At 37.7% G+C, this 18379-nt stretch overlaps 1 protein-coding gene across 1 annotated transcript; it reads right to left on the reverse strand.

Annotated features, from left to right (window-relative positions):
- Positions 1–940: 940 nt before the first annotated feature.
- Positions 941–17002, reverse strand: LOC129257932 (daxx-like protein). Its single transcript, XM_054896373.2, has 6 exons — positions 16891–17002; positions 16096–16297; positions 14284–14532; positions 10241–12616; positions 9688–9755; positions 941–7184 (listed from the first exon to the last, which is right to left on the reverse strand). Exons 3-6 carry the CDS (start codon positions 14467–14469, stop codon positions 5837–5839), a joined length of 3978 nt encoding a protein of 1325 aa, XP_054752348.2. The 5' UTR covers positions 14470–14532; positions 16096–16297; positions 16891–17002; the 3' UTR covers positions 941–5836.
- Positions 17003–18379: the final 1377 nt, after the last annotated feature.

Below are 18379 nucleotides of genomic sequence, written 5' to 3' on the forward strand. Positions count from 1 at the left end.
AAGCCGATGAACGCAGACCTCAGCAATATATTTATATGGGATAAAGCATGTTTATTACATGAAACATGTATTGTACAAACCCGATGTTGAAACTGATAAACTTGGATTTCACAAAAATGTTTTTTTATTTTATTTTTTTTCTGATAGCACTATATGAATATCCTTCACCCAACTACAAACAAAAACACAGAGAAAAAAAAAGGATATCGCATTTATGGGGAATCTAATGAAATTTCAAATTCGTGCTGTGAGTAAACAGAAGAGCATTTGGTAGTCAAATTTACTGAATGCATTATTATTTTCTTGAGTATGAAAAATGGGTGGGATACAGGTAATAATCTCTTAATCACAATTTTGCTAAACATTTATTATACCAATTAATGTATTGATGGTTACACTGATACATGTCAAAATACTTGGTTATTTTCATGTCAAATGCATTGCATTGCTTAAATATGTGCATATCAGAACCTGATATATTATTATATCAAGTTAACAATTAAAGATTATTTCAATTTCCAAAAAAAGTTTAGTTTGTATACGTATATAATAAGAATCGAAAGTAAATAATTTGTTAAAGAGAGGTATGTAAAAGAGAGGAGTCACACATTTTCTTACTGTGACCCCCTTGGTCCAATTTTATGATTTGAAAATACGAGGGGCCTTTCAACAGAGTTACCAAGATATTTTGTTGCTGCAAGTCACTCATGTGTTGAATCTGATGTGCTTTAATTGTTTGGCTCCAGTATTAAACTGGTGATCAAATGAAAAATCGTCTCTGATATAAAAGAATTTTAGAACATAAGAGCAATTCAAATCATATGACATTTCCAAATGAAAATTAAATTCAATTGTTCTGAATGAAACAATAGTGGAATGGGGATGAAATATTATTATGCCATTTTTACAGTGGGTCTACTTCTACACTCATTTGTGGAGACTTATTATTTCCATGTGAACAGATAAATACAAATGCATTATATACATCCCACAACATTACTCATAACACTGTGGGGACAAACGGGAAAACCTAAGCTAGTTGGGGTGTAGTACTGCACAAAATAATCATGTTTACTTTCTCAGTCATGCCAAAAGTCAGCAACAAAAGACCTGTGTACTTTTACCATTTATCATAATGTCAAAAGAAAATATAACTTGAAAATTCATCAAAAATTGTTGTGATCATTGTATATTATATTCAAGAGTGCTTTGTACATTGAAAAGAAAAGAAATAATATATGCCCATACATAGATATACAATGAAGGTATACGACTATATCAAATTAGATCATAAATAAGCAACAAAAAAGGTGGTATATGCAACAAAATATTTCTAAATTAGATAAACAGACAGCAATATTACATGAAAGCAAATGGTACAAAGAAAAAAATATAGGAAATGTGATCACTTCTCCCCTATGACAGCATTGGAGTTTACTTTATGTTAATATCATAATTAGTCAAATTAATATCAAATAGTCAAATTATAGCCTGTTGCCACAATGCCAACACAAAATCATGAATCTTTTGTATATAAAAGCTTACTTACGAGGCACGGGTGAATGTCACAAAGGGATATCTTGTTTAAAAAATAATTTCTCTTTCGTTTTCTCAATCTTAACATTATGCAAATTATTACAAGACATGCAAATCATAAACATATTCCAAATCCTATATAGAATATATCGACGAGAAACTGAAATGAAAATAGGATAAAACCGACCTGATGAGTTTGTATTTTATATTCAGCTCCGCCTATGGTAGCAGGAATGAGCAAATAAAATTGAAAACATTTCTCCAATTATGTCTGTCTGATTTCATAATATATCTGCGTCAGGGGAGGAAGGTGTATCACAACATAGTTCATGCAAAAAACAAAGAAAAGTAAATGATGTAAAAGAAAATACTGAATACATTCTTACGACAGTCTTTATACTAACAAGAGCGTTCTATCTTTTTTTTTTAAATGTTATCTTCCCAGAAAAAAAATTTTCTTTTAAAATCCTCGACAGAAGGCTGGAAGAAGCATGTATATGACAGGTTTACACCAAATCTGGACCATGTAACATAAGAAATGATACGATCAATAACTGTAACTGTCAGTATATGACAAACCATGTACAAAACGTTCCAATCGATTGTATATGAATTGAATCTCTCAATGTCACAGAACCCAGAAGCGGGAAACAGGTATTTCAGAAACTTGAACAAAATTTGTTGGTACTTAGATGAGCAGAATAATCGTCTGACTTGTTTTTTGTTTTTCTATTCTGATATTGTGAATCTTCATTGAAAATAAAAGCTGCTATCTGAAAAGCAAAGCCAATGCCTTACACAATGCTACAAGAAATTTTCTTCTTTTTCAGTTTAACATCAAATCATCACTATGCACTCCACTAGACACAACATTTCAAAGTGTTGGATTATAGAATAGTGAATGGATGTGCCAACAGGGCCCCTGTTTCATAAAACTTGTAATCGATTGCAGGTAACAGGCTGTTATAAGCTACTGAAATCATGGAATCTGATATAACTTCTGAAGGTTTCCATGGCGAAGAAGAATAGTGTAGTAGATTTCACGGTACACCATGTATCTTTCTTGGGCAGATGTTGGTCCTGAAAAGGACCACCCAATCTCATGGAATCTGATTTGTAAAGAGCAATTTGCCATAGATTTCTATGACTTTATTTTTTTTACTGATATTAAGTATTATGAAACAAGGTTAGGAAGTGAGTCATGTGATTATGTGCTGGTGAAAGTTTCTGACCAAAAACCAAGATGAAACAGTGCCATAAAAAGTGATCTGAAATGGGGGATCTTGAAAAATATAAAGAGTACCAGGGAGATGAATTCCATTTATTCAAATTATTAGAGATAATCAAAATCAATCCATGTACCAATTTCACTTTTTCCACAACTAAGCAAGTTTTAAATATATATTACAGTGATTTTAATCCTTACAAATGGAAGCCAACAATTTCAAGCATTAAAAAGTTTTCGAGTTGGTTATCAATCTAAGCATACTCAATAAAATGCATTTTTCTTTTTAGAACTAATACCTAACATTTACTGGACGTACATCTGAATTTTTTTTTGTAAATGTCAATATGTTCTTTATGATATTCTAAATTTTAGAATATATTAGTTTTTTCTCACACATGGCCAAGGCTAAGCAGTGGCCGACGCTCTCTCACGCACTGCTCATAACGCAGCATTTATACACATTTTCATATACGCAGTAATGATAAACATTGATAACACAAATTGAAGTCCCACTAAACAACAACAAAACTATATATATATGGCCATACAATTGTTGCTTTATATACAAAATGTACAAATTCATCATGTCAAATTCATTGAGCTAATAACGGACTATATCAGTGTGTATGTGTGCATGCTAGAGTTTGCAAGAGGGGTGGAATGGATGGTTTGTTATCAAGGATCTTACAGAGATTCTGCAAGCCAGTCATCTGCAGATACAGTCTACTATATTCTACGAGAAATGTCTGGTGTAAGCCTATCGAACCAGTCTCATCTAATTGCAGCTACCAACATTGGTCTCCCTTTTTTCCAAGTCAGTGGGATTATAAGACCTTGTATCTCAAACTTTCATTCTGGGTCCCGTCTCAAATAGACTTACGGCTGTTTCAAATCAATTCAAATTCAAAATGATCTTAACTCCTTTACCTTCAGTATTGAAGTTGAGAACTTCAGGTTGGTAACAAGTCTTTATTTGATAATTAAAGCCCAGAAAAGCAAACAGATATGGCTACCATGCAGCCTCACAAAACGCTTACCAAAAATAAGGTAAAATTTCACGATAGGGCATGAAGGAAGCTTTCTCCCGTCATCACTCATATCAGATGAACCTCTCCGATGGTTGCTACCTATCATGGTCACCACCAGCTTATAGTGTTTTATTGATTTCGTCTTTGATATTTGACAAGCAATATTCAGATGAAAAGATCTAGGTCCTAGCTACAAAAGGACTCAAAGATTGAATTTTGATCAAAATGCCGAGTTACAATTCTTATAACCCCCACAGCAATGCAGTCTTATTGAGACGAAATGGGACAAATTATCCTTTAATTTCCAACACTCCTGAACAATGGAAGATTTCAAGTTCAGCGTTGCTGCTGGTGTCAGCGTTGGAGGAAGCACAATTTAGATTGCTTTCCATCGCTCCAACAACTTAAATCTGAATTAACAAAAATTTGTCTAAATCACATTATGGATAGCTCAATACCAAGCGAGACTTGTCCCCAAAACAAGTCTTATTTTTACTTTGCTGCTGTGCTGATGTTAATATCCCCCAAACACCAACACCAGGAGCTCAACACCAATCTTAGAATTACCCAATGTCCCACAGGTCGACCAGTCGATAGCATGCATACAAGGCATTTTCTTTTGGAAAACATTGGTGTTGACTACACTAGAAGGTATTTCTCTAAACAAAATATCACAAAATTTGACAGAATATGGAATGATATTTATTGTGACTTATGGGGCTTATAGTTGTAAAAAAAAAATGACTGGCTGACTGACTGACTTGAGATTGTGTATCTGACTTCTAGTTATTCTTATCCTCATGGGGAATCCTAGAACCCACACTCCTAGATGGTGAATATATTTCACACTGGGCTTGCCACATACCAACGTCTGCCAATGACTTCTAATGCACAACAGAGATACTCTTGCATAAAGAATATTTACAGATCCTGGGGGTGGTGGTGGTGGTGGTGGTACAAATATTTAGGCTTCGCTTTCATTTCTTAGAAATATATTGACACGAGTGAGATACACTTACACACAACACCAAAGCACCTAGTAAAGTGATATATGGAAGCTGCAACCTGGGTGTGTTAAAGGCTGTTTCACCTTCCATTTCTCAAAGCCTGCCTCACACTCTCCTCCTCCTCTTCTCCGTCTTCCTACCGTCGCCATTCTTTCATTGACCACGAGGCTGCTTCCATGCAGCATATCCCGAACGAAATATAAGGCAGTTTACATGAAATCAATAACTACACTACAGACTTCTCGGGGGAGCGTTTCATGAAAGGACTTGTCGGACGTTTTATCCGACAAGTCCCATTTTATCCGACAGCTACCATAGTAACAGTGCCTCTCAGCCAATCAGAATCAAGGCAAGTAGTCAGATCTGACAACTTGTCGGACCAAAATGTTGATGAAACACTCCCCAGGTCTACAGTCTTCCTTCTCTACAAATCCTAAACCATTTTTCAATCATAAATTAGCTACTCACACACATAAGCATTTCATGCCAATTAGTTCATTATTCATAACAAAGGTTTTGATGAAGCTCGACACTTGGAGGGAATGCAAAAGAAACTGTGACATCTGAGTTGGTGATATGTCGCAACAAAAAATAGACTTACGATCAGAACTGGTGTGAAAGAGAAATTATTCCACAGCATTCAAGTGCGAACAGCACTTCCACTCTTTTTCCAATACACATACGTTAATTCAAATTTTTTTTTATAGCTAATTTGTGCTTTGTTGTATTACTTGAATTCAGAAATCTTTAAATAGAATAAGACCAGGATAATTACTGCTACATAAAAATAATAGTGAAGCAGTTCACCTAGGTGTGATATAGATGTAATCTTGGCTGTGACCACTCTACTAACTAAGCAGCATACATATATATATATATATATGTATGAAAGCACTGTGCAATAGGTTACTAATTTGTTGCTAGTGATATTTTCCTCAACTTTGGAGTATTAGATTATTGATGTTTTGTACTTTTTTGTGTGTAAATATCTATTTTTTTAACTGTATGTCACAATTTCTAGTGCACAAGTTGAATCCTCATGTCTTGGGAACATCAGCTTTGGTAGTTCCAGATGGTTGCCTTGCCGCACTGGCCTGCAAGTCATGCTGCTGTTGGGCACGTTTCAAGTCATTCAGACTAACTTTCCTTTCGTCCAAAGCAGGTCTTGTCGTTGGTTTACTCAAGTCCGCAAGATTCTTGAACTTGTCATCAGCAAAAGTCCCTTTTCGCTTTCCTGCATTTTGCTGTTGCTGCTGTTGCAGGGATGCCGATGTCTGAAGCTGTGCTGCTACATTTTGGTCAGTAGGAATCACATTTGTATTATAATCAGCTGGCCTGTTGGGGTCTGTTGTCGGGTGATCAACTGCAACCCTATTTTCACTCTGTCCATGCAGTTCCACATTTTCACTTTGGTTATTTGACTGGTTTAGACCACCAGGCCTGGCTTCCTCTAGTCTCCTTTCCACCTGACTCGGGTCTGTCCGAGCTTGGTAACCTTTCGAAGTGACTACTTCACTTGCCTCACTATTCATTGGTATCACTCTCTTGGTCAAGTCTATTTTCTCTGTACCAGAGCCTGTCCTTACATGGGATGGATGTGAATGAACATGCTGCGTAGGAAATGCTACACCTGTATTGTCTACCCCACGAGGGAGCTGTTCAGGAGATCTGTTGATTCCATTCTGCATTGACTGCTGATCCTTCATGTCCACGATCTGAACTCCAGATGCAGGATTCATCCACACAGCTCCAGGTCTTGGCATGAATGCCTCAGGATTAGGCGTTCCCATTGCCTGGTTGGGATTGGAGAAAAACGCCGGTTGAAACGCAGCAGCGTTGGCTTGCGGAACAACCGATTGGTAACTGACACTCCTTTTGAGTCCTTGATTGCCAGCATAGGACTGCTGCTGGATCATCTCATTGCTGCCAGAGAAATGGGGGTGCATGGTGGTAGGCACTTGATACTGGGCACCTGTCATGGCAGGAGCAGCACCTGGCATGGCTCCCTGGCCAGGCATCTCCACACTAGCAACAGGTCTGTATGTTACGATCCCTCCGGGTCCCTGCACAGGGACTCCTATGGAAGACATGCCTGGTACAGTAGGTGGGCTGGTGTTGCTCTGACGGAATCCCCCAAATGCGGAGCCCGGTCCATGCGAGAAAGGAACCCCCTGGAAGTGGTTGAAGGGAATAGGAATGCTACTTGGATGCCACATGCCTTGGGGAGCAAAGTTTTCTTGCATGGGGAAGGGTACCATGCTGTACATGTTTGGTTGATAGAGAAGCAATGGGCTCTGGGGTGGTGTTGTCTGTGGGTACTGAGCTATGAATTCTTGCATCTCACTGTGTTGTTTCTGAAGTATCTTATTCCTCTCCTCCTCTTGTCTACGGTGAGAAAATGAAAATAAAAACATATATATTTATATTATAATAACTGTCAAAAACATCTTGCAGAGGATGCATGAATCTTATTCTTTAAAAAAAATCTAAATCTATCAAAACTATTGCAAGGTGAAGGGAATTGCCCAATCTCACAATGACCATAACCAGAGCTGCCAACCTTGTGCAAGCAAAAAAAGGAATCATTATGGCCAAAAAAAGGAATTTCCAACAAAAAAAAAGGAATGTGTTAAAATGAACCTTAAAACCACACGCGACAAACATCCAATGCAAAAAGTATGTATGCAGTGAACAATTTAAAAAAAGTTAATCTCTAGGCCTAGTCTGGGCTAAGTAACGGAGTGTTACAAATTGGACCCTTAGTCTTGGGCCGTTTGATATAATCTACCAACTTTAATTAAGTCAGTAGCAGGGCTTGAATTAAGAATTGAGAGGGGCAAGGCCATTTTTAAATGGGCACTTTCAGCTTGGGGCGACCGGCAAAGTGGCCTTGAATGCCCCAAAATTTCAAGGGGTATCAAGGCCATTCTAAAGGGCATGAAGGCCACTTTTTTCTAGTCAAATGGGCACCTAGGCAAATTTTTCTAAAAATGATAAGTAGCTAGGCCTTTCATTTTGTAGTGCAACCTACTCCGGCACTTATCAAAGTGAAGATCTGTCGAGAAAAATTCTTTCAGGGGCACCAAAATCAGTTCTGGTGAACATTTTTAGGGCTCCATTTTTCTGGGGCTTCCTTTCCACTTCTAAAATAATTCATTGTTTTATGTTGAGTTTCCTGACAAAACTACCAAATTGTAGACTAAGAGAAAAAAAAAAAAAAGTTGACATCAATTCAGACTTCTCTTCCCAAGTAACATTGTTTTTGCCAAACAGTACCCTTTAAAATTAAAGTGTCATAAAATGGAAGTGTACATGTAACATTCCACAAATATAGAAAAATTATTCATAAATCAATCTAATCTAAAATTCAAATAGATCTATAGATAAGATTAAGAAGTTGAAATCATTCCACAAAAGTCCCATCGTAAATCACTTCACGATGTGCACAGCTCAGCCTCAATCACACTGCACGCACACTCAATCATCCCCAGCAGTGACAGCACTATAGAGCAGACATCTAGGCCGCCAGAACCGGGGAAGAAATCTTCCCATTCCTGCTAAACTGAATGCTAAAGTGCCGACTTTTTTAATGAATTCCAAAGGCAGTAGGACATCTCTCTAGTATAAATCATGTGAAACTATCAATAAATGTTGAATATCACCCAGAATTATTACTTCAGGGGACAATGAAGAGCTTTCCAGGTCTTTTCAAAGCCGAATTCATCGTATTTGTGTGATACGAGTTGATGAAAATTAACCAGACAGTACCGTTATCCGAAGGGAATTGATATTAATCAATTCAAGAAAATAGCCTCAAAATTTCATTTCTTTATCACTACAATTAATTTTAAAGTATATGAAAAATATCTTTTGATGATTCAATCTTTAATATATATGATGAGTATTTTTGTAAAATTTTGCAAATGGAATAATAATTTCCCTCAAACCTCCAAATCCCCTCCATTACAAATGGACTCTTCTCTGACTACATTTGGGGAATTACCCTACCCAATTCATCGTACTCCTCGCTCTGCGCTGCAAGAACAAACGTTGGCTCCACTCACCTGAAGAGTGTTGGCCCGTGCGTAAAGACAACGTATTAGCAGTAACGTTAGATCTAACATTCGGCGGAAATCTGATTTTCGGATCGTTTTTTTTGTACATAAAACATCACTTTATAGGAAAGAAATTACATGCAAATTTAAGATAAAATATACAAAATTCAGAAATATCGTACCTTAGACCGCAGTTACTGTTCCTTTCAAATGATGATCAAAACATAATCATCCTCGATCATTTCGTTTGTCATCGTAAGTTGCCATCTTGGATGACGTCATCATCCTTACAGACGTATTTACCAGTCGCTATACATCGCGATTCGTACCATGCATGCCGCTCGCATATTCAACTAACGTATATGTACATGCACGCTATCAAATTATTAAAATGCGTTGGAAAACTGGCCGGCAAGCGACTACGCACGCGCAAGTACCAGGCTCATCTCGGGCTCAACACGCACTCCACATACATACAATTATGTACACACATTATCAAAATTGTCAAAAAACGTAATTTGAAAAGAAAAACCATAATGCCGTAATTTGAATGAAAAAACGTAATGATTACGGCAAAAACGTAATGGTTGGCAGCTCTGCATAACTATTTGAAATATCACAACTAGAAATGTTGAAACCAATGAGGTACAGATGAAGAAATAGAATTACCAAATTTTTAAAGGTTTTGAAATATATCAGGTAAACATCAGGAATATGAATGACTGATTGCCACTGCTAAAGCAACAGGAAGATTTAGTCTAACACTGAAACCTATGGGGGAAAGGAGCCTTATATTTCCAATATCATTCAAAGTTATTTGAATAAAGTCTTACCGCTTGAGCAGTTCCTGGAGATCCCTAACTGCTTCAGCTTGAGGAGGCTGGACAGGACCAAGATCAGTCTGTTATACAATGAAAGAATGAAATGTTCTTACAAATTTTGTCAAGTTAGTCTTTTCTAAAAAAAATTCAACAACAAAGAGCACATATTTTGAATCTATCCACTTTCAACTCAAAAAGAAATTCCTCATTTTTAAATATATAAACAAAATCCAAGATATTCTAACAAATGTCAATTATCTCAAACTATTCTATGATCCTATACACCTAATATTTTGAGTGTCTAATGCAAGTCCTTTCATGGAGTTTTAGAGCTTCTTAAAGACCAGATAATCAATCTCATATGATCCAAATCTGATATGATAAAACTAATAAAATGCATCCAGTTACTTAATGACCAGGGCACTGTTTTAGGAATTGTCTACATTGAATTTTTATATTTGTCAACATGGTTCTGATTCTTTGATACACTTCACAAGCAGTTATTGTCAATGCTTAGCTTAATGAGACATGAAAAATGGTATAAAAGATCAAAATTGTTACTCACCGCGGCAAGGAGTCCTGGAGAGGCTGATCCAACATCTGATAAAGGGGGTGTACTCTGTGATTCAGGCTTGGAAAACACACCCTGGACTGGTTGAAAAGATTGACCAAGAAGACTTCCTGATGGCTGCAAAGTAGGACCTTCTGGTGGCAATGGAGGAAGCGAGCTTCCATCAGATGCAATACTGTCTGGAGTATCCCTTTCACTGCCAATCAGGCTGCTCTTACGTTCAGGTCTGATGGCTGGTCCAATGGGTATATCAAGAACGGGATCATTTCCTCGCTGAGGGGATGGCTCCCGATCTGCCTCCTTCATCACAAGTGATGCAGTGGCTGACTGTGGTGGCAGCTGCTCTGCCTCTTGTTTCTCATTCTCCATTTCGACAGGTGTAGGATCATCCTTACTGGATTGAGCCGGAACCGTTTCAGGAACAGACTGTTGGAAAGATGGTTTTTCTTCCATGACTGGAGCCTTGTCTGAAACCTTGTTGACTTGAAAACGGCCAAGCTTTGCTGGAGCAGCTGCAGACGGTTTCACGGTATTTGCCACACCCCCTCCTTCCTTGTCAATATTCTTTTCAGTTTGAGTTACCAAATGTGAGACCACATCTTTCACTTCCTTTGCCTGCATTGCTGTCTCCCCAGATTTTACCTGGTCGTTTTGTACGGCATCTTTCACAGTACTTGGAGTTGGCGCTACTGTAAATCTACCTTTCTTCTTTTCCTCCTTTTGTACAGGTGCTTGGTCTTTGGCAGACCCAACAATAGTTTCTTTGGAAGACTTATCTTCAACTGTATCCTTTTGGTTCCCTGTTTCTCCTTCACTGGTCTCTTCTTTTGGTTTTTCCTCAGTAACAGCTGCCGCATCTTTCTTCTCTTCTACGGATGACACAAGAAAACGAGACTTCTTTGTTGGGCTAGATGGTGGCTTTGGGGACACAGGTCTTACTGGTTGTTCATTTTGAATTTGATATTCATCTGCTTTCTCAGTGACAATATAAGTTTCTTGTTGAGAATCTACAACAGGTGTTGGCATATCTGGAACAGGTTCACTTGCTGGACGCGGCAAGAAGCTATGAATGGGTAGACTCTGAGTTTCCATCAACGATGCTTTCCTTTCATCTTGGATTGGGTGAAAGACGGGTGCTAACATATTTGGAACAGGTTGAGGAGTCAAGACAATGTTTGCAGAGCTCTGGCTATTGCTTTGCGTGGTCTGCTGGGCAACACTAACACTAACTTGATTGTGATATGGTATATTTGTCTGCCCAGCTAATCCTTGTCCATGCAATACTTGCTGCTGAAGTGATGTCGGTGGTTGCCCTTGTGAAGTTGCAGCTTTAGCTGGTTGGGTAGGCTTTTTGTGTAACTGGGATATATTGGAAAGTTTTTCAGCAAGATCTTGAATAGTCACCCTTGCATGCTTACCTTGAGACTGTTGCGGCTGGGTCCCTCCTGGGACACTTTGGATAGGTGCAACATTTGAAGGAGCAGCTGTAGTTTGTGACTGTTGAGGTTGTGTGAGGGTCTGACCTTGCAGAGATGTTGCTACTTGCTGACCAGGTTGTGGTGGTTGGACTTGTTGCAACTGCTGGGATGGTATCTGAGCTTGCTGTCCTCCTTGCTGAGTCAGTTGAGTCGATTGCTGTTGCACCTGTGGTAGAACTTGGTCCTGGCTAGAGGGTGGAGGCTGCTGTTGCTGTTGTTGTTGTATAGGAATTTGCTGTTGCATCATAGGAGGTATCTGTTGAAGTTGCTGCATTGCAGGCTGTTGCTGCTGCATCATTGGCTGTTGCTGTTGCTGAAATGGAGGTTGTTGCTGGAGCTGTTGTTGCTGGAGCGGTTGTTGCTGGAGCTGTTGCTGGAGCGGTTGCTGCATGGGCATTTGTTGCTGCATGAACACTTGCGTAGCCTGCTGGTGCATGTACATCCCAGGAGCACCCGCCTGTGTTGCCACAGGCATGAAAACAACATTCCCTTGCGATGTGTACATAGGCATCATACCGTAGGTACCTATCATGGGCATACCCTGCATCATCCCTTGATCAGGGACACCCGTTTGGTTTGGATAGATGGGTTGCGGTGTTCTTAGCTCCATCGGAAGTTGCTGACCTTGCTGCACGGGCACTTGGCTTGACACAGCCTCTACAGCTGCTTGTGCCGGTGCTGGAGGAGACTGGTTGGGTTTGGGATGAGTCTGGTCAACACTGTCCTCATCAACATTCTGCTGAGGCTGAGTGACAGTTAGAGGACTACTACTCTTCCTACTGAGGGGTTGGTGCTGGTTATCGACAGGTCTCAGCTGCTGCTGCTCACTCGGCTGTGTCTCTGCACTGAGTTGTTTACTAACCACCATCTCAAAGCTTTGTTGGGGGGCATTCTAATGAGGAAATAAATAAGAAAGAAAGAAAGATCAAAATAGCATCTTAAAATGGAGAACAAATGATATTCATAATATTGTTCGTAGTCATTTATTTTGAAAAACACAAAAGAAATTCCATGCAGTTATTCAAATAACACTTCAATGCAAACTGTCATCAACCCCTGTACATGTTGCATTAATTTAATAATGTTATTCCTCAATCTATACAGAAGAAATAAAGCAGTAATATCAGTACCTCTACGGAAATTCTAGTTCTATAATGACATCATGCTTTTGTGTATATGAATAAAGATATCAAAATTTCACATACAAACATTACTCACGTTTCCTCAAAGTGGGAACCACTAAAAGTATCTACTTTAAATTGGAAATTCTACAGATTCACACATTGCAGGCATATTAATTTTTCTACTTGTTTAGAGTACCTTGCCAAAATGCTCAGTTTGAATTCAAGGAGGGAATAACATTAAAATTAATCCCCAAAAAGGATTTAAAAAAAAAAACCTCTTTACACCATTTTATTATCTTGCTTTAATTGAAAAAGTACTTAATTCATTCAGTTTGTATAAAACAGTGTATAGGGGGGGGGGGGGGGGGGAAGAAGTCCCCTCTGAAAAATTGCCAGTCACTAAATGTCTTAAAAAAATCTTCTTTATCTCACAATTTCAGTATTTTAGCAACCAATGGGTCCATAAGTTCTGCCCTATTCAATTACATTCTGAGAAAATAAAAACATTGTGTGGATTTACTGGGTTTCCATTGGGGGAAAAAAATGGAAGTAAAATATATTTTGAAAAGGATTACACGGAAATGTCAATGAAAGTTCTTGTATGGAGCAAAGTCCTAATCAATGAGCTGAATAACCTTGTGTACCAAAGAAATCCCTGGAGGTAATGAGATTCTTCAGAGAAAAGATGCTGCTATTGTTATCAATTGGCTTTCTCCATGTGAGACAGAATTGAATAGATCAATTTGAAATAACTTTAAAATGACCTTTTCTGGGTATTTAAACCAACAATAGGGTAATTGTGTTCAGTCTTTGACAAGCAAAGCAGTATCCCGATGCTAATAACCAATGCCTCAGTCACATCGGCGAAGCAGACTCCAAACTGACCAAATCTATTACCTTATTACCAATGATATATCATCAGTCGGTTTGGAGTCGGTTTCATTGGTGTGACGGCAGCATGTCCTACTTTCCACTGAACTATACGATGTCATATATGACCCACATTCCTTATCATAGGGAAAGCACTAAGAAAAACTGGGAGGATATTACATGGAGCATGTCATATCAACTATATCCTAAGAGGTTAGGAATGTAATAGGTGGAAAGAGAGGATTAGGAAAGAGGGGGAGGGGGATTGAGAGATGATGATGTCATCAAACTTATCAGGCTGCTAATTGTACATTCAAACTTAAATGGGTGGAAGGGGGGTGGGGAAGGGAAGATAAGAGGGAAGGGGGTGGTTTTCACTCCAAGGCCAGCTACCACAGCAGTCCATTTTGCACATAGCAAGGAAGAAAAAAACTCAAAACTTGAGTGTGAGAGAGAGAGCCAGTCCCACCAAACCCACCAAAGAGGGCCAAGAAAGGGGGCTGAGCCTTGGGCTTGAAGGATCAGATAGTGGTGAAGCAGGTGAGTTGAGAGCTGGGGACCATACCAATTGCTGCTGGGACTCGTCCCCGCTGGGAGGGGAGGCATCCGACGAGTTCACCGCCTTGCTGGGGCTCGGGGGAACCACCCCTTCCTGGAGGTGCTGGCTGGGCATGGTATCGTCTCCGTTGGTAGACAACGTTGGACCCGGCTGGAGGTGGGAGCCTGGTCCCAAACGTTTGGCATCCTCCATCACCTTCAGAAGCTGCTCCTTGAAGAGGCCTGCATGCTGCTCATGGACCCACTTGGCTACCGTCTACAAATCAAACAAAATCAAATCAAATTCATTTATAGGAGACCTTTACTTTTCTAATTAGAAACAAACATGAAAAAAAAGTTTTACCATGTAAAAATAACGAAAGCTTAACCCTAACAGTTCTGGGGCATTATCAAGGCAATAATCTTCTGCATAAAATTAGATTTTGGCTGTAAATCTCTATATATATCCACAGAACTGCACATTTCTTGTTAAGGTGGGGATTTTTTATCAATTGTACATTAAAAAATCTGAATTAAAGTGTTTTCTTACATGTATTTAACAATTTTTATAATTTCTTAGGTATTGCATATTTTCCCAAATCTGTTTTTTTTTTATTGTTTCGATGGAAATCATTAGCAATACAATACTATTTCAATCATAAACAACATCAAATTAATTGATTTTAATTAGCAAATTTTTTTTTTATCAATTTGAACTTTTGGCTAGACACATAATTTACATTAGATCTGTAAAAAAATGTTTTCAAGCAATTTTGGGTTCAACTTGCATTTACATAAATGTTTGTATAACTACTGCTCTACATAAATGGGCTTTGTAAATTTGTCTCAAACTATAAGAAAAGTTTAAAAAAGTTATCACGAGAGCTTCTCACATTACAAATTCACTGCAAAGGTTATGGCTCATTCCACTGTACATATAATATTTACATAACATGCAAATATACAGAGGCCCCAACTTACACTGAAAAAGAAATCCTTTCCTGTTTTAGGATTGTGATTAGAAACCCTCCTTTTAAACAAATACTATCTCATTATAAAAACATTGACACTTTATTTGATTTTAAATGCATTAATATTGAAACAGGAAGTAGTGATTGCTTGTACTAGCCTACAGATATTGTATTGACCCGATATAAAAATGCTATAGGTAAACATGGCATTATATTACTTGTTTTGACTGTCCTTAAACAATTCTATTCCATCTCCTGGTACTTTGGTGACATAGTTTATACTACAAACATAGCATATACAATATAAACTCAAACAATATTTTGTTCAGGGCTCCACTTTCTTTCCCTTCAAGAAAGATCACATGCTCTTTTTTTTAGCTCAATTTTTTTCCTCTTTAGATGCCTGAATGCGTTTACAAACAGGAAAAGACTCAATTTCATGGATATTTTCCTCCATAATTGTTGAAATAATAAAATATTGAAATTAATGTTCTGAAACCTTAAGTTATTTTAAAGATGAAATATATTCATGGGGTGGCTAGTTTTTTATTCCAATGTTATGTGATATCTAATATTCACAATAGAATACATACGACACACAAAGGTTTTCAATAACTGCATCTTTCAAACAGAGCAGGTGATTGGTTTATAGTGAGTATTGTGAATAATCTGCACATACAACAGTGAACATGATTGGCCATTACTATTTTGTGATTGCAAACCTTTTTGATACAGGGTCAAGAACTCTTCACTGTTTGACACTACCCGTTTAATTAGAAGTTGCTGAAACTTACAATAAAAACTAGTTGTAAGAACTGAATTCATCTGGTAGTTAACACACATTTCAAATCAAATAAACTATTTCGTACCAGATTGGAGACGATACCATCCAGCTGATCATCTTCGCTGAACTTGAAGACGATAGTGTCTCCCCTATGCGTCTCCAAAGAGCATTCAATGACTTGCTCCTCATCCACAGATATGATGCTAAGCTTTGGCCTCTTCTTGCTTGTTTTACTATGCTTCTTCTTACCCTGCCTCTTCTCGACATTCTGACTGCCTTCCGCTCCACTGCAACAAATCACCAAATATGCATATGAACAAAAAGGGCATCTTATAAGCTTACTATTAATTGGTACATTATACATGTACGTTCAGGAATCATGATTTTAGTCAAAAGCAAAAGTTTTTATTTACTTGAAAATGACTTAATCAGTTTATAACTTCTGTAAGATTGACAAGAACATCATTTTAACTTTGGTGAAGATGACTTGGGGAAGGTGTCCCCTAACTTAAGGCCAACTTTGACAAAGTTTTAAGTTAGGTGAGGATGACTTTAGCAAAGTGTGGACTTGTGTGAGGTTGAATAAGACAAATTTTTTACTAAAGTGCGGTCGACAAAGTTGTAACTTGGGAGAGGATGACATTAGGAAAGTTCCGACTTAAGTGAGGTGACTTAATAAAGACAAGATTCAACTTGAATGAAGATTGAACTTTGAACTAAGATGAGATTGACTTTGCCAAAGTTTTGACTTCATAGGAGAGCTTGACTTCAAACAAAGTTTGACTAAGGAGAGGAAGACTTTGCCAAAGATTTTGCCAAAGATTTTACTAAGGCACGGCATGGTTGATGCTTGTTGGATGGAAAGGAGGTAAGAACTTACCTTTCTTCTCCAGTACCAGAGGGACAAGCACTGGTACCATCGGCGTTTGTGACATCCCTCCTTTCAAGACCAGGCGAACTCCATGCCTGACCATCTCCAGACACCTGCTGCAATGAAAATAAGGGGGAGTGAAGATTTCTAAAACTATCAGTTTGATCATTTTGAAAAGTTCATACATTAAAGACATTCAAGACAATTTGTGGAGAGAATTGTAAACAGTGCAAGATGGATTTGTTGTGATAAATAGCAAATTTTGTCCCTCACCCTTATTTACAAAAAGGTAGGAATTTATCCCCCAATGTTCCTGTGACAATAGCTCCTTTGGAAAATCCAAAATTAAGCCAAATGCAAACCCTAACCTCGAAAACAGCTCTTATTCTATTGCTAATCATCACATCATTCTAGACCAAAATTATATCAAACCCCTGACCCTATATCTTCAGGGAAAGTAGAGGGGGAAGCAAATGTTGCATTACTGTTGTATCATTGGCCTTCTTCTCTTGACCATTATCTTTCTCCTCTCTTAAAATCTCATTGGCACTAAAATCCAAACAACCCTTTCTCTTTATTTTCCTTCCTACTTACTTTATTTTCACATTTTCTATCAATATATTCCAATATATTTATCTCATTACAAATAAGTATCAGTGCACATCATAAGTTAAAATTTGATATCTTCAAAATGCATTTCTTGCATTTTTTTGTTCAAAGACTTGTTAAAGAAGTCAACCTTGAGCAGGAAGACAAAAAAAAAATCTGGAAAAAAAATCATCTCAGCTTTTAAATGCAGAAAGCAATCGATAGCATAAGGCCAAGAATTATTTTCTAGATCAAAGACTTTGTTCAGAAATGACCAGATGGCCAGATGACCTGGAAACAATAGATCCATGGGAAATATCTATGACTAAGAATGAAAGGTAAATAGCAGGCAAGTTGATGCTGTATATCTGACCTTATTCCTAATTACCACGTAAAACTCTTCCATTGATTTAACTCCAAGTTAATCACAAATGTAAATTGTACTACAACTTCCTCTCTATGTTATTTAAGTGAAGGGTCATTTCTATATAAAATTTTTGCACATATAGGGTATTTGAGATATTAACATGTATTTGCTGAAGAAATTAGGAAATAATAACTAGTTCTCTTTAGACAAGGATCTGTAAAATTCGCTGACCACTACAGTAAAAAGTTAAGAGGGTTTACTTCTGCTATTGACAAAATAAATTCTAAAACATTTACTTAAGTTCAAGTTATATTAGTTTGAGTGTATCAGTATTAATTATATTTAAAACAAAAATAAAACCAAAACCATCAAATATCAAGGACAGCTTTTTAAAATGATGAAAATAAGTTGAGTAACTCTTAATAATCATCAAATAGAGGGAAAATAAAACAAATCATGTTTGTCCTTAAATTTGATATCTCATTGTTTATCTTTTCTTTTTTTTCAATGAAACTGCGTTGAATGACTGAGCACAACTGTTGT

The sequence above is a fragment of the Lytechinus pictus genome, chromosome 3 (genome assembly GCF_037042905.1).
Source record: "Lytechinus pictus isolate F3 Inbred chromosome 3, Lp3.0, whole genome shotgun sequence".
Taxonomy (NCBI): Eukaryota; Metazoa; Echinodermata; class Echinoidea; order Temnopleuroida; family Toxopneustidae; genus Lytechinus; species Lytechinus pictus.